This window comes from Symphalangus syndactylus, chromosome Y (assembly GCF_028878055.3).
Source record: "Symphalangus syndactylus isolate Jambi chromosome Y, NHGRI_mSymSyn1-v2.1_pri, whole genome shotgun sequence".
In the NCBI taxonomy this organism is placed as follows: domain Eukaryota; kingdom Metazoa; phylum Chordata; class Mammalia; order Primates; family Hylobatidae; genus Symphalangus; species Symphalangus syndactylus.
In genome coordinates, this window is record NC_072448.2 from 22,911,201 (window position 1) to 22,929,093 (window position 17,893).

Below are 17,893 nucleotides of genomic sequence, written 5' to 3' on the forward strand. Positions count from 1 at the left end.
CTTCTCAAATAGTCTGGCATAAATCTAATAGGGCCCAAATTAGGATGGCATAAAGGAGGGAACACATGCACACACACACTCACACACACACACACACACACAGACACATAGAAAATCTAGAGAAAGGTTAACACACAGTACATACTTCGGTATGTTCTCAGTTACACTTCCCTAGTTATTTTAAATTTGGATTTTAGTTGGCAAAAATCTTCTTCATTACAATTTAAATCTACTAGGCCATCTCAGTAACCATGATAATCATCATTTGTGTTATCTTGAGGAATAAAGCTCATGTGATATTATATTCATGGACTGCATCACTGTCAGCACATGCTGGAATTTTACAGCTGGCATCAGCAAGGGCTATATTTGATCTACCAAAGCAGTCCAGCAGGTTTGTGCCTTCAACTGCCTCTTGCAAGAATGCACCTTTCATGTCTTCTAATGCACATTTTTATTCTTTTCTCTTACTTATTTTTTTTGAGACAGAATCTCACTGTATTGCCCAGGCCCAAGTACAGTGGCACAATCTTGGCTCACTACAACCTCCACCTCTGGGTTCAAGCAATTCTCATATCTCAGCATCTCAAGTAGGTGTGATTACAGATGTGTACCACCACAGTAGGTAAACTTTTGTGGAGATGGAGTTTCGCCATGTTACCATATTGCCAGGCTGGTCTGGAACTCCTGGCCGCAGGTGATTCACCTGGCTCAGCCTCCCAAAGTGCTAGGATTACAGCAGTGAGCCACAGCACCCAGCCTCTAATGCACATTTTCACATGTAGGTTTTCTTTGTGTCTTGTGTTATTACAGACTTGGTCCTGAAGGAGTCAGTACTAAAAACTGTAAATACGCACAGATTAAAATGTCCCCCCAAAGCCCACTTTCTCTAGCCACAGGGACAGGAAAAGGACACCATACTAAGATAAAAATCTTTTATGCAACAGCCACGCTACTTTAGCCAAAGAACACAACACAAAACAAGGCAAAACAAAAAACCTACCCAAGCCAACAAAGTCCAGGTGTGAATATCCATTGCACCAGGCAATAATGAAACACCCCAGTCCTCTGCTGGAGTAATGCTGGGTCTGACCCACAGACCCTGGCCAAACAATAAATGAACAAATGCACTCAGACACAGGTACCCCGTGAAAGAGTGGGCTAGGGGACTGGGTTGTCTGCAGACACTAAGAAGGGTGCTATAGTCAGCAGCCACGGCCCTGACATGATGGTGCTACAGTCATTTATTCAGCACAGATTTAATAACAAAGGCTTTTAGTCAACACACGTGTGGGTAATTAACATGGTCAGCCTCCATAAAGAAAGCAATCTTGAGTGCAAATGATCAAAGTCAGTTTTAGGACATGAGTAAACAAGCTATAACTCCTCTACATTCCCTTGCTATTTGCTTTTTTGTTTTTTTGACAGTCTTGCTCTATTGCCAGGCTAAAGTGCAGTGGCATGATCTCAGCTCACTGCAACCTCCTTTTCCTGAGTTCCGGTGATCCGAGTAGCTGAGATTACAGGTGCACAACACCACACCCAGGTAATTTTTGCATTTTTAGTAGACATGGGGTTTCACCATGTTGGCCGGAATAGTCTCAATCTCTTCACTTCGTGAACCACCTGCCTTGGCCTCCTGATGTTATCTGATTTTTTCTATTAGCTCAAGGTAAGAGGATCAGACTGCCTTCAGCCATAGACCTTTCCTAAAGCTTTTTCAAAACCTGTCCTTCCAAGAAAGTTTGTGTTTTTCATATAATTTCCTCTTATAATTTCTCCCACCACCCTGAACGAATTGCTACATCCCCCCGTTTCTGCTTTCTGCATCAGATTTTGTTGATTGAAGAGTACAGATGTGTGTAGCAACAGGTCTGTCAGGGATGGCAGTCACCACTCATATTCCAGCTTTACATCCTACAGTTAGTAAATAACTTAAGAAAAATGTGAATATAGTTAGCAACATTCTTTTACAATCAAGGAGTGACCCACAGCAGTTGGGGGAGTCTATCCAGGAGAGATGATCTCACCCAACCTTCCATATGGCTGTTTGTTGTGTGTGTAGATCTACGGAGTTTAGGGATTCTAGAATTTTAGTTTTATGTTGCTTTATGGCTACTGTTAAATTGTCATGAAAGACTTCCCAGGGGTGCTGTTTCACCTCATCTTAGCTATGTATTAATTGATTCCATGGTTGAGAAATGAAAGAGACATGTTTATACTCCCAGTCGCATTTTAATTGCTGTCAGAATGCCAGTGCATCCTGTCACTCCCCTACATATTCCAAGGCAGCCTCAAGGGCTTGCAGACATGCAGGAATCTTTAGATCTATACCTTGCTATAAGAGAAGATTCTTAGACACATTTCTGGCCAAATTGTCTACAAAAGTAGCTGTTTGTACTGATTCAATAATAGATGCTACAGCAACACTAGCAGTTGCTAGGATGAGTTGAGACCATAAAGGCTGTAAGTGTAACTATGAATCTTTTGTGTCTGATCTGGGACAGGGCATGTTCTGAGCTTCCCTGCCCTTGCCAATCGCAGGTTAAATTGACTGGTAGGATGGCCCCAGATGGTCTCCTCATTACCCTGACCCTAATAATATTTAAATTAGATACATTATAATTAGAGATACAAGAGGCAAACCAAGCCTGTCCCTGCACGAGGGTCACAAACGTGGAGTTTTGGGGTGTAATAGAAATATTGGCTCCCATAAGAAAAACATATGAATGGGTAGTGTGCAAATCAGGCACTGATTAGGGTGATTATGAAAAGAGGTCACAGTATAATTGTGACTGGAATTATGATATGTCCCATGCCAGGTGTTAAAAGGGGTGCTAAGATGCCCTAGGCACCGTAAAGTGTCTTGGGGTGGCATGGACTTTACTTGAGGATGGAGACATGCCATCCCCCTTTTGGACCAAATTATAGGAGAATGGGTTGTGGCTACAAAACTGTCATTGATATCACAACAGACAAGGATATCAGTATGATCACTCTGCAAACAGCTATGGGGGCTCTAGTTTAAGATGTTATAATTGCCTAACTGGAGGCTACGAGCTTATTCCCTATGACAGACCTCTCAGCTAAAGTGGAATCCATTACTGTCTTGCTTTTGTTCTTTAGCACAGCAAGGAATGTTTGAGAAAGTGGCATTGATTGCATTGCCCAGTTTAAGGCTATATGCACATAAGACTGTTAAGGCATTTCCTTTGCCATGATGTAGCCATACTTGTGTTTGGGCCCGTACACAGTAAGCGGTAGAACTTTTACAATTTACATACAGTGGGAGGATAGTGGGATGATATGTAGTGTTACCCCACACCCTAGTCCAATGTGTGCCATTAATGAGGAACCCCAGTGGGGGTAAATCTATCCTTCCTAGCCAAGCAGTTATGTTATTAGAGGCTAGGAATGGGGTGTCTGCCCAGGTGACAGGGCAAAAGAAAGATGGGTCTAAGAGATGAGCACAACAGAGGTGTGGCAGGTACAGGTTGCAGACAAAGTGAGAGCATACAAAGGATCAATACCCTACACAAGCTGCAATGTACAACACAGAGCATAGCAAGGAACAAATTATCTGGAGTAAATGGTGTCTGTGTCCAGAGCAAGATTTGCTCAGCCTCCTGAGTGGTCCTCTTCAGCATCCCCCAGGGCTTGTGTCATCCACAGAAGCTGCATCGCCACAGCTGTGAGTCCTGTAGGGTCATTTTCTTTAATTCTGGGTTGGGTCCTAGTCACCCAATGGTATGGTTTGATGCATCATGCTGGAATCCAAAGAAGGACCTGTGAGGGTGTGAACACAAGCATATCCTCTCCTCCACATTAACAATTCATTTAGACAATACCATACATGACTGTTTATATCTTTCCGTAAAACTGCAGGTTTTATGTGTTGAGAAGGTTTAGCAAAGTGCTTTTCTATAGCTGATTGAAATTTATCATCTAAATTTAAAAAAATTTAAGAGTAAATAAGGCTTGTGCCAATAGTGTTGCAGGGCCCTTACTCACATTCCCCATTTTTGTTTTTTGAGTATATTTTTAAGGGTGGAGTGGGCACGTTCTACTATGGCGTGTCCTTGGGAGTTATATAGGATGCCTGTGGGATGTTGGATGTCCCATGTGTGACAAAATTGTTGAAATTGTGAGCTGGCATAAGCCAGACCATTATCAGTTTTAATTTTTGTGGGTTGTCCCATAAATGCAAAAGTTAAAAGACGTTTAATGAAATAATGGGTGGACTTTCCAGGAAGACCATGAGTGATAATTAAATGAGAGTTGGTATCAACAGATACAACAGATAAAACAAATAAAAGTTTTCCAAATTCAGGGACATGTATAACAACTGTTTGCCATAACTGATTACATTCTAGTCCGCTAGGGTTAACACCTGTTGAAGGAGGGGACATGCCTGTGAGCTGGCAATCTAGGCATTGCAGGATAATTTGTTTAGCTAGTCTCTGGTAAGTTAAAATTGCTTACATGAACCTATAAGTGTGCTTGATCATTGCCATAAGCCAATGAGCCAGGCAGTGAGTTGTGAGCCCGAATGTGTGTAATAAAAATAGGATGTGTACATTGATGTAGTAATTGTTGAAGTCAGAAAAAAATGTGCACACTGGGTGGGCTCCAGAGTGGACTTAATGAGGGCTGTCTCAAGGTTCTGCAATAAATAAACAGAGTAAGAAGAGTCACTAACAATATCGATGGGCTGAGTGGAAAAAGGCTCCAGAGCCAATATTAAGGCTCCAATCTCAGCTCTCTAAGTGCTAGTAAATCCAGAATGAGTGAGGGAATTATGTGGTCTCCACTAGACAGCCTCTTTTCCATGTTTACCAGAGCCATCAGTAAAGAGTGTTAAAGCGTTAAGTATGGGGGACTGAACTATTTTTTTAGGCAAAACCACAGAAGTATGAGATAAGAACTGAAGAAGCTTGTCAGCAGGAAGTGCATGCTGTATATGGCCTGAGTAATGAGAGAGTGCTATTTGCAGATCTATAGATAATGGCAATATTTCTTCAAATTGCTATTTACTTAAAGGAATCCTGTTGATATTAAGAGTCATAACCTAGAAACTGATTGCATCATCTATGTCCTGAAGAGATGACTTTACTGACTAATTAGATATAAGAAGAAAGTGTTTCAGTCCCAGTAATGTGAGCGAAAAACCCACTCTAGAAAGCATAGCCCTGGGGCCACCTGTCCTATTAACCCTATAGGGGAGTGTTTCATGGGAAAAATAAATAATTGCATTGAATACCATAGGTCAATATAAGCTAGTTGTCTTTGAGAGATAGCTAGCTCTGCTTCTTCAATTTCCCATTGTGCTGCAGGAGTTAAATACCTGGAAGAGTCTAGGGCAGCACTGCCTTTTAAGATAGAAAACAGCTTCTGTAATTTGTCACCTGTTATGCCCAAGATGGGGCGAAGACCATTAATATTGCCTAGCAATTTCTGATAATCATTTAAGGTAGTTAAGTTGCTAGTACTTAATTTAAACTTTTGAGGTCTTATTGACCAAGAAGTTAGTATGAACCCAAGATATTTCTAAGGAGAAACTGGTTATAGGATATAACAGCTGGCATTAGGTCTCTTAATTGAGCCTGTGAAACCAAGGCTCCACTAGCTTTAAGCAGCTGTTTCAATACTTTTATGTATTGTTTCTGTTGAACTGATAACTGTTGTCCCAGGATGAAACCCTAGCCTGAACAATTCCTTTGGACTTGGAAATCCTAAGCGGGCACCAATGACTTACTGACTTACTGACTGTGCAGTCTTCTTCACCTTCGTTTTTGAGAGTTCTGTCGTGACGCGTTGCAGCATCCCTCTCGCGAGGTACCATCTGCCAGGTCTGACCTGCAGACCCTGGTCAAACGATGGATGAACAAATGCACTCAGACACAGGTATCCAGTGAAAAAGCAGGCTAGAGGACTAGGCTAGGGGACTAAGCCACCTACAGATGTTGTGAAAAGTGCTGTAAGGAGTCGGCAGCCACAGCCCTGACAAGCTGGTGCCACAGGCATTTATTTAGCACTCACTTAATGACAAAGGCTTTGAGTCAACACACTTGTAGATAATTAACATGGTCACCCTCCCAGAGAAAGCAGTCCTGTGCACAAATGACCAAAGGTTGGTGTTAGGACAACATGACTAACAAGTTTATTTAGATAAACTCCTCTACATTCCCTTGTTATTTGCCTTTTACTATTAGCTGACTGCTGTGAGATGGTATCTCATGGCGGTTTTGATTTGCATTTCTCTGATGGCCAGTGATGATGAGCATTTTTTCATGTGTCTTTTGGCTGCATAAATGTCTTATTTTGGCTGCATAAATGTCTTCTTTTGAGAAGTGTCTGTTCATATCCTTCACCCACTTTTTGATGGGGTTGTTTGAGTTCATTGTAGATTCTGGATATTAGCCCTATCCCTTTCCTAAAGCTTTTGCAAAACCTTCTGGCCTTCTAAGAAGGTTTGTATTTTTCCCATAATTTTCTCTTGTAATTTCTCCCACCACTCTGACCAAGCTCCTACAGAATGGAATCAGAGAAGGTGGAGTAGACAGCTAGGGTTTCCAACTCTCACACGTGGTAACAAGACATTCCTCCCTTCCTAGCCAGAGAGATGCACGTAAGGCCTTGGGGGGAAGCTGAAACCTGCATATTCATTTATCAATAACAAGAAACCCTGCTTTGTGTGTCAAAGGAAGTGAAGAAGGGAATTTGGAATTCTGCCCCTACTTGACATGCACACCGCTTTCCTCTGTTAGGGTGGTATCAGACAAAGCCAGCTACAAATAAGGGTCGTAATAAGGTCTGGAGTCTCCTAATAGTACCTCAAATATTCAAGTTTCAAATTAAAATTACTCATAAAAATCAAGAAATAGGAACGTCTCTACCTCAATGAAACAACATGATAAACGTCAACACAGAAATGTCAATACTGTCAGGATTATCTGAGAAATATTTTTAAATTGTCATCATATAATTTTTAAATTATAAAAAAATAATTAAATGAAGAATTATGAACATGCTCAAAACTAATGAAAAAGTATAAAGCATAAAAATTAAAGGTTTCAGTAAACAAAGGAAACTTTTAGGACTAAAAAGTGTTAACAAAAATCATGTAACTTGGTCTGAGGTGATCTTAAATGATGTAGAGAAAATACATAAGGCAAGTATAAAAAGCTAATAATACAGCGAATAATGGGAGGTATACAGGTCTACATACATCACTGAAGCTGGTAAAAAGATGTTAGTATACTATGACAAATTATGTTTATAGAATTTCACACCTCAAAAAACAATTTAAAAAGGCACATCTTTATATCTTTTTAGGTATACTCAAAAAGATGATAAATACATCAAAATGAATGTCTCAAATCTCTTCAAATAAACCACATAGAGGACAAAAAAACAAAACTCAAGAGAAAAACAAAACAAAACAAAAGCAGCAAACAGAAAATGAAGAGCTCATGCATATATCAAAAATTAACATTAAATGTAGGCTGGGTGCGATGGCTCGTGCCTGTAATCCCAGCACTTTGGGAGGCCGAGGCGAGAAGATCACGAGGTCAGGAGATTGAGGCCATCCTGGCTAACACAGTGAAACTCTGTCTCTACTAAAAATAAAAAAAAATAAAAAAAAAAAATGCACCGCTGGGCATGGTGGCATGCACCGGTAGTCCCAGCTACTCAGGATGCTGAGGGAAGAAAATCGTTTTAACCCAGGAGGTGGAGTTTGCAGTGAGCCAAGGTCGTGCCACTGCACTCCAGCCTGGGCGACAGAGTAAGACTCTGCCTCAAACAAACAAAAAAAAAGTAAACTATTCTAAATAGTGTAAATACAACAAAAATATGGAGATTAGTAGTGTGAATTTAAAAACATGCCCCACATGTATACTACCTATAAGAAACTCACTTTCACATAAAAGTAGAGACAGGATGAAAAGTTCAAAAGTAAAAAGAAAAATGTATCATGCAGATATTAGAAGAAAGCAGGAGTGGATATACATATTCACCAGATAAAGTAGACTAGAGAAGAGAAAATTTTCATGATGTAAAAGATATTATATAATGATAAATGAAACTACTAACCTAGAAGAAACCACAATCTGAACTGCTCATGCAGCAATAAACAGAACTGAAAATATGTGAAGTAAAACCTAAAAATATAAAAGAAAAAGACAAATCTACAACTACAGTTGGAAATGACAACATCCTTTCTCAATTCACAGAACAGCTAGAAAGAAAACCAACAAATAACAGGACTCAGCAACATCATCAACCAAAAGAATCTAATCAACATTAATGGAACATTCCACCCAATGCAAAATACACATTGTTTTCAAGGTTCCTTTGCCATAAAAGAAAACTCAACAAATATAAAAGACTTACAATAATCCAGTGTGTTTCCCAACCACAATACAACTAAAGTAGAAATCAGTAAGACAAAGATAACAACAGGAAAATCTCCATACACTGGGAAGATAATCCTTGGGTCAAACAAAAATCCTTTAATAATGAGAGGATTTTAAAAAAATTGTCAAGGAAAATAAAACAATACACTGAGCTGGATAAACATGAAAATACAACATTTCAGATCAGACGAAGGTAAAAGCAGTGCTGACAGGTAAATTTATGGCATTAAATTAAAACATGAGAAAAGAAAATATATTTCAAAAATGTACACTTCTGTTTTAAGAAATTGTATACAGAAGACCAAAATTAACTCATTTTCTTTTTCTGGGCTCAGTCTTTAGGACCCATGTCTGCTGGGCCAGTGTACACCTTAAGCACTTTTCTGCACTCTGTCTGGTCTCTCTAGTTCCTAAAACCCACTTCATCTGGTGCCAAAACCTGGAAACTGGAGACAGCAGATTTCTGTCTCCTTTGCCTGTGGGACTGAGGTCCCAGAAGAGGGGAGACCTAGCTCCCTCGGCACCACGGGAGGACTTCAACCCATAAGGGAATTGGTCCTCCTGTGTCCTGGTGCCCTTCCTGATAGCGCAACAGAACCGGCAAAGGAGATTGCTGGACAGTGTCAGGAGCAGTGTGCAGACATATGAGCTGCAGTAAGGTCTGGGCCTTCAGGCAGGACCCCTGCCCAGCCTGATCACCTCCCAGGGTGAGACAACTAGTCCGACCCAGAGGGACTGGGGACAACAAGAGAGGCCCCTTGATTCAGATGAAACTCATGTCCCAACCGACATCGAATGCGAGAGAGGCTTATAGGATGGTCAGAAAAAGGAAATGAAAGTGGCAAGAGGGGCTCACCGCTTTAACTAAAGAAAGAGAGAGAACAGAGGAGATGAAAGGAAACTGAAAGTGGCGGGGGCTCGCCGCTTTAACTAAAGGCCAGTACGGGAACTGGGGAGGTGTGTGAAAGTATATGAAAGAGATGGTCTGAGCAGAGGCCAACGCAGGGTGTGACGTGGGGAGACACAACCCTCTTAGCACAGACTGTGTGCTCCAAAGCGAGTGTGGGACGAGCCAGATCTAGGGCAATGCATACAACCAATAGGAGCTGCTCCACGGCTGCAGCTGGCTGTGACAGCATTAAGGTATTCTCCTGGCTAAGCAACCCCCAAACTTCCCGTAATAGGACCCCATCTGGTCAGTCCAGGAGTGAAAGTGACAGCAAGTGTGCCTCGCAAGGCTGGAGATGGAAGGCAATGGCTACTCCATTGAAGTGTATGTTGAAAAATTTCAAGAAAGGTTTTAATGGAGATTAATGAAGTTAAATTGACTCCTCAGAGATTGAGAACTCTCTGTGAAATGGATTGGCCTTCTTTTAATGTCGGGTGGCCAGCTGAAGGAACAATAGATAGGGAGATAACTGGCCATGTGTTTAGGGTAGTAACTGGAACTGGAGAACAATCTGGGCACCCCCATCAGTTCCCATACGTTGACTCCTGGCTGAGGGTCATTCAAAATCGCCCCAAGTAGCTGCAAGTCTGTTTTGAAAACTGCGGCCTGAGGAGAGGAAAATTCCACCTTCCTATGTCCCAATATATCCATCCCTGCAAAGCTAAGGCAGCATGCCGCACAAGTGCTCCTACAGGAATAAAGCTCAGAGGAGAGTGACTTTCAGGTTTCACCCAGCAGGCAAGAGTCAGAGCCCCTGTCTGTAAAGACTAAGGAAGAACCTCAGGATAATGAGATCAGGCCGCACCCAAGCTTTGCAGATGCCTCTCTGGGAGACACAAGGTTATATTTATCATGATGAACAAGGTCAAATCCGAGGAGGGCAGCGTCTTTTTGTTTACCAGCCTTTCTCCACCACTGACCTCCTAAACTAGAAACAGCATGCACCCTCCTATACGGAGAAGCCCCAGGCCCTTACAGACTTGATGTGGTCCATCTTTCTGACTCATAACCCTACCTGGCCTGATTGTCAACAACTTCCTTCAACATTATGCAATATGGAAGAACGCCATAGAGTGGCACAAGTGGCCCTCCAGTGGTTAGAAAGCAATGCACCAGAAGGCACAAATAATGTCAAGCAGTATGCACAGGAGAGGTTCCCAGAGACAAAACCAGAAAGGGACAAACAGACAGACAAACAGAAAGGGAACTGGAAGGATGAATGTACAGAAACAGAAAAAGGAGGCAACAGCCACGGACCTGAGACATAACAAAGGCCAGCAGCTGCTAGCCACTGCATTTTGAAGCAAGAAGCTGACTTGGTCGGCTTGGTAGGAATTGAAGAATATGAGGACTGAGACAGACCAGTCTCCATCTCTCTAGGCCCCCGGGAGCCCTTGGTCTCTATGGAGGTAGGGGATCAACAGATGGACTTTATGGTAGATATTGGTGCTGAGCACTCAGTGATGACATGGCCAGTGGGGCCACTATCTAAAAACTACGCTACTATAGTTGGGGCAACGAGAGTGTCAGAAAAAAGGCCTTTCTTCCAGTCCAGGAGGTGTGTTATTGGAGATCAGGAAGTCTGGCGTGAATTTCTATCTCTGCCAAACTGTCCGGTGCCCCTGTTAGGGAGGGACATACTCCAGAAACTCCAAGCTCAAATTTCTTTCAGGTCAGAAGGAAACTTCAGATGTGAGTCGTCTGAAAGTCATGGCATTAACCCTTGCCAAAAACTGAGGAATGGAGGCTATACATGAAAGAAGCATATAAACTGTCCAAGTTTATGGGCAGACTAATGGACAGGCTTGTTCTGAAGATACCTAAAGTGTGGCAGAAGACAATCCACCAGGACTAGCTATACCCCAAGCATCAGTGGTAGTAGAGCTGAATCCAGGTGTGTCACCAGTGCGTGACACCAGTACCAGGTGTCCATAGAGGCAGTACGAGGTATGAACAAACACGTGAGCCAGCTGTTAGAACATGGAATTATAAGAAATTGTAAGTCACCCTGGAACACACCTCTCTTACTGGTGCAGAAACCATCTGGTGAATTTAGACCTGTGCAAGACCTATGGGCCACATATAAAGTCACTGTTACCTTGCATGCCATGGTACCCACCGATATACAATGATGAGTCAGATACCCGCTCATGCTGCTTGGTTTACTTGTTTAGGATGCTTTCTTTTGCCTCAAGCTAGCTCCAGTAAGCCAACCTATTTTTGCATTCAAATGGGGAGAAACACAGTATACTTGGATGCGACTCCTACAAGAGTTAAAAATCTCCCCTCCTATCTTTGAGGAGGCATTAGTGTCTGATCTCAAGGATTTTGTCTTGCCAAATGACAAATATGTCCTGTTGCAGTACATAGGTGATCTTTTGTTTGCAGCGCCTACTAAGGAAGATTGCTACCAGGGCATTGAGAGCCTCCTGCATCTACTATGTAAAGCAAGTTATAAGATGTCCCAGAAGAAGGCCCAGATTTGTGAACAAGGAGTGAAATATCTAGGTTTCTAGTAACTCAAGGGCAATGCGAAATGGGCAGTCAGTGAAAACAGGCTGTTTGTGCTCTTCCATCACTTGTAACATGTCAGCAGATCACAGAATTCTTAGGGGCAGATGGGTTGTGCCACATTTGGATACAAAACTTTTCACTTATGGCAAAACCATTGTGTGAAGCCACTGAGTGGGGAGAAAAAGAACCTTTCCTGTGGGGAGTTGAACAGGAAAAAGCTTTCAACAACATCAAGAAAGCTTTAATCCAGGCTCCAGCCTTAGGACAGCCTCACCTGATAAAGCCATTCTTTCTCTATGTCCATGAGAGAAAGGGAATGGCCACAGGAGTTTTAGTTCAAACGGTAGGGCTGTGGTATCGACCAGTGGCTTACTTGTCAAAATGACTAGATTTTGTAGCCTTCGGATGCCCCCACTGTTTGAAGGCATTGGCCACCACTGCCATGCTAGCCAAGGATGCGGCCAAGTTAACTCTAGTCCAAAATCTAATAATACAGGTGCCACATACCATAATTGCCCTAATGGGTCAATGAGGATATCACTGGCTATCTAATCCAAGAATGTTAAGATACCAAAGGCTCTTAAGTGAAAATCCAAATATAAATTTAGAAACTGTAAATATCCTAAACCTGGCTACTCTTTTGCCCATGGAAATGCCCAAGCTGCATGACCAATTTTCCCAGCACTACTGTGCAGATGTTGTGGATGAAATATTCCTGAGCCAGAAGGATTTCAAAGACCAGTCCTTCAATCAGGTAGCAGAAAGAAATAAAAGGTATTCAATTAGGAAAAGAGGAAGTCAAATTGTCCCTGTTTGCAGATGATATGATTGTATATTTAAAAAACCCCATCATCTCAGCCCAAAATCTCCCTTTAAGCTGATAAGCAACTTCAGCAAAGTCTCAGGATACAAAATCAATGTGCAAAATTTACAAGCATTCCTATACACCAATAACAGACAGACAAATCATGAGGGAACTCCCATTCACAATTGCTAAAAGAGAATAAAATACCTAGGAATCCAACTTACAAGGGATGTGAAGGAACTCTTGAAGGAGAACTACAAACCACTGCCCAATGAAATAAAAGAGGACACAAACAAATGGAAGAACATTCCATGCTCATGGATAGGAAGAATTAATATCATGAAAATGGCCATACTGCCAAAGGTAATTTATAGATTTAATGCCATCTCCATCAAGCTACCAATGACTTTCTTCACAGAATTGGAAAAAACTAAAGTTCACATGGAACCAAAAAAGAGCCCACCAAGACAAAAGTAAGCTAAAAGAACCAAGCTAGAGACATCACGCTACCTGACTTCAAACTATACAACAAGGGTACAGTACAGCATGGTACTGGTACCAAAACAGAGATATATACCAAGGGAACAGAACGGAGCACTCAGAAATAATACCACACATCTACAACCATCTGATCTTTGACAAACCTGACAAAAACAAGCAATGGGGAAAGGATTCCCTATTTAATAAATGGTGCTGGGACTACTAACTAGCCATATGTAGAAAGCTGAAATGGATCCCTTCCTTACACATTATACAAAAACTAATTCAAGATGGATTAAAGACTTAAATGTTAGAATTAAAACCATAAAAACCCTAGAAGAAAACACAGGCAATACCATTCAGGACATAGGCATGGACAAGGACTTCGTGACTAAAACACCAAAAGCAATGGCAACAAAAGCCAAAATTGACAAATGGGATCTAATTAAACTAAAGAGCTTCTGCACAGCAAAAGAAACTACTATCAGAGTGAACAGGCAACCTACAGAGTGGGAGAAAATTTTTACAATCTACCCATCTGACAAACGGCTAATACCCAGAATCTACAAAGAACTTAAACAAACTTACAAGAAAAAATCAAACAACCCCATCAAAAAATGGGTGAAGGATATGAACAGACACTTCTCAAAAGAAGACATTTATGCAGCCAACAAACATATGAAAAAATGCTCATCATCACTGGCCATCAGAGATGATCAATTTGCATCAGAGATTTGCATCAGAGAAATACAAATCAAAACCACAATGAGATACAATCTCACACCAGTTAGAATGGCAATCATTAAAAAGTCAGGAAACAATAGGTGCTGGAGAGGATGTGCAGGAGTAGGAACACTTTTAAACTGTTGATGGGAATGTAAACCAGTTCAGCCATTGTGGAAGACAGTGTGGTGATTCCTCAAGGATGTAGAAATAGAAATACCATTTGACCCAGCAATCCCATTACTGGGTATATACCCAAAGGATAAATCATGCTGCTATAAAGACACATGCACACATATGTTTACTGTGGCACTATTCACAATAGCAAAGACTTAGAACCAACCCAAATGCCCATCAGTGATATACTGGATTAAGAAAATGTGGCTCACATACACCACGGAATACTATGCAGCCATAAAAAAGGATGAGTTTATGTCCTTTGTAGGGACATGGATGAAGCTGGAAACCATCATTCTGAGCAAACTATTGCAAAGAGAGAAAACCAAACACCGCATGTTCTCACTCATAAGTGGGAATTGAATGAGAACACTTGGAAACAGGGTGGGGAACACCACACATCGGGGCCTGTTGTGGCGTGGGAGGAGGGGGGAGGGATAGCATTAGGAGATATACCTAATGTAAATGATGAGTTGATGGGTGCAGCACACCAACATGGCACATGTATACATATGTAACAAACCTGCACATTGTGCACAAGTACCCTAGAACTTAAAGTATAATACTAAATAAAAAGATCATGTCCAAGAAATAAATAAATAAATAAATAAACAAATAAATAAATAAATAAAAAGACCAGCTCTTTGAGGTCCAAGATGTTTAATATTTCACAGATGGGAGCAGTTTCACATCAGAGGGGATCCACCAAGACGGGTATGGAGTGGTGACTCTAAGTTCAGTAGCTGAGGCACAGGCCCTCCCTGCTGGGACCTCAGCACAGAAAGCAGAATTCATAGCTCTAACTAGAGCACTGCTGGTGGCCAAAGGAAAAACAGTCAACATTTAGACTGACTCAAAGTATGCTTCTGCCATACTGCATGCCCACGAGGCTATTTACAAGGAAAGAGGACTTTTAACAGCTGGAGGGAAAGAAATGAAAAATAAAGAGAAAATTTTACAGCTCTTAGATGCTGTGTGGGCTCCAGACAGGATGGCAGTCATTCACTGTAAAGGACACCAGTCAGGTGGTGGCATAGAGGCACAAGGAAATACAAAGGCAAACAGAGAAGCCAGGCAAGCAGCTATGTCCAACCTAGGTACTAAAAAGTAGACCCCAACCCTGCCACTTCTACTAGAGCCTTCCTTAACTGAAACCCCAAGCTACTCTCCAAATGAGAGAGCTTGGTTTGAACAAGAGAGTGGAAGTTACATAGAAGGAGGCTGGTGTAAGTTCCCAGATGGAAGGCTAGCTATCCCAGAAGCAACAGCCCCTGATTTGCAAAACAGTTTCATCAAGGAACGCCCATGGGAAAAACTGCTTTAGAGACTCTCGTAGTACGGAACTTTTATGTGCCACACGTTACTGCTATCACTCAAGCTGTTTGTGGCAATGCGTGACTTGCGCTCCGAACAATCCAAGGAAAGGGCCAACTTGGCCCCCAGGAATTCAAGAGACAGGAGCAACCCCTTGTGAAAATTTGCTTGTGGACTTTACCAAAGTGCCCGAGCAGGGGGCTAACAGTGCCTGATAGTGTTTGTTTGCAATTTCTCAGGATGGGTTGAAGCATTCCCCACTAGGACACAGAAGGCCTAAGAAGTAACCAGAGTATTGCTAAAGGACATTATTCCTATGTTTGGACTGCCTCTGACCTTAGGATCAGACAATGGCCCAGCATTTGTGGCTGAAGTTGTACAGCAACTAACTGAGCTGCTAAAAATAAAGTGGAAATTACACAAAACCTACCACCCACAGAGCTCAGGGAAGGCAGAATGGATAAACCAGACATTGAAGCAGCTGCTAAAGAAATTTTGTCAAGAAACTCATGTTAGGTGGGATCAGGTCTTGCTCATGGTCCTTCGAGTCAGGTATACACCTACCAAATTAACTGGGTATTCACCCTAAGAGATTGTGTTCTCCAGCCACCCCCAATTATAAATCAGATTATAGGTGATCTCTGGGAGCTAGGAGAACTAACTTTAAGAAGGCAAATGCAGGCCTTAGGGCAAACTATGCAGAAGGTCCATGACTGGGTTCAAGAAAAGATGCCTATTAGCCTGACAGACCTAGTCCATCCTTTTTAACCTGGGGATTTTGTTTGGGTTAAGAAATGGAACCCAACCATGTTAGGGCCCACATGGGTTGAGACCCACACTGTAATCTTGTCTACAAGATGTTGAAGTTGCAGCTGTCATACCCTGGATTCATCACAGCCAACTGAAGCTGGCTGCCAGGACCAGTGGGCCAGTCAGCAGGACTCAGATCATCCAACATGACTGATTTTGTGGCAAAACCAAGCCACTGCAGAGAACTACCATTCTCTGACCACACCGGAGGCTGGTCAGTCTATGCACAGCTGAAGCTTAAGGAGTCTTCAAGCCCTGCTCTAGTCACATACTGAAAGCCGAGTAGTCTACCCACAGCCGAAGCTTTAGGAATAAGCAATAGATAAGAAGATGTTGATACAATTCATAAGTCTAGTAGTGATTTTATCAGTATTAATTATCTTGTTATTACAAGATAATTACTACAGAGATTGGCAACAGTTACTACAACTGTTGCCAATCCCTTTGTCCAGGAGAAAGCTTCCTATTCCCATGTGTAGTGTAATCATATTTCTATTATATACACTAATGTTGTTACCATTTCTGCCTAATTCTTCCTTGTCTCTTACCTCTTTTCATCGGAAGTGTTCAATGAACTATAGAGGCAATCAGTCAACTATAGAGGCAATCGTGGCCAGACACACTATTGCCCAAAAAATGGCATTGACTAAGTATCAGGCTTTGCCCCAAGAAGAATATGTACCAGCTGAAGAAGAAATAAACAATTGTAGTGCTCTATTAACCAACATTAATACAGAGTACCAAAGTGGGGATGAAGGGGGAAATTATGAAAATAACAGAATAATACCATAAGTAATAATAGTAAAAATTATAATAATAGTAAGAAAAATAACAGTTCATAGAATGAATTTCTGTATTAACCAAGGCTAAGAAGAATGTAAGTAGCCCCCCGACGTTAAAGACAGAAGAGAATATTAACTGTCTGTTCCAAGAAACATTAACCATATCTATCCTCCACATATTTTGTTGGCTCTGTAAACTCCTGCTTCTTTCTTCCCTGCACAGCTGCAAGGTCCCAAGACATAAGCATAAGCTGCAAACCAAGTTCTCAAAGAGATGTAAGACATGTTACAAAAGTGTCACGGCAGGCTTTTGTTCTTGCTTCTGTAAGCCTGCTTCATGTAGTACCTGCCTCAAAATGCTTAAAAGGGACTCGTTTTCTTTGTTCTGGGCTCAGCCCTTGGGACAAATGTCTGCTGGGCTGGTGTACACCTTAAAACAAACATTTTCCTGCACTCCGTGTGTTCTCTCTGGTTCCTTAAATCCTGCATCACAATGAGGCAGAGAAAAAATAAAATACTTCCAAGCTAGAAATGAAGAAGTGAAATTATCTTCATCTGTAGACAACATAATTTTACACACAGAAAAAACTAAAGGATTCATGAAAACCAGAACTAATAAAAGAATGCAAAGGTCGGGTGCAGTGGCTTACACTTGTAATCCTAGCACTCTGGGAGGCCAAGGTGGAAGGATTGTTCAAGATCATTCAAGATCCTTCCACTGGTGTTCGAGACCAGCATGGGCAACACGGCAAAACCCCATCTCTCCAAAAAATACAAAATTGGCCAGGTGCGGTGGCTCACGCTCATAATCCCAGCAATTTGGGAGGCCAAAGCAGGCACATCACAAGGTCAGGAGTTCGAGATGAGCCCAGCCAGCATGGTAAAACCTTGTCTCTACTAAAGACACAAAAAATTAGCTGGG

The 17,893-nt window shown here is 41.8% G+C and overlaps 1 protein-coding gene across 4 annotated transcripts in view; it reads right to left on the reverse strand.

The window, feature by feature from the left end:
* Window positions 1–921: 921 nt before the first annotated feature.
* Window positions 922–17,893, reverse strand: part of LOC129476673 (small ribosomal subunit protein eS4, Y) — a 52,112-nt gene continuing 35,140 nt past the window's right edge. The window contains exons 6-7 of one of the 4 annotated variants that reach the window (XM_063635420.1): window positions 5,764–5,865; window positions 922–3,767 (exon numbers count right to left, since the gene is read on the reverse strand). In XM_063635420.1, coding sequence (XP_063491490.1) covers window positions 3,763–3,767; window positions 5,764–5,865 — 107 coding nt within the window. In that variant the 3' untranslated portion in view covers window positions 922–3,762. Of the gene's footprint in view, window positions 3,787–5,755; window positions 5,866–17,893 lie in introns of all 4 variants that reach the window. The other 3 variants (XM_063635417.1, XM_063635418.1, XM_063635419.1) reach the window with 3 other exon arrangements.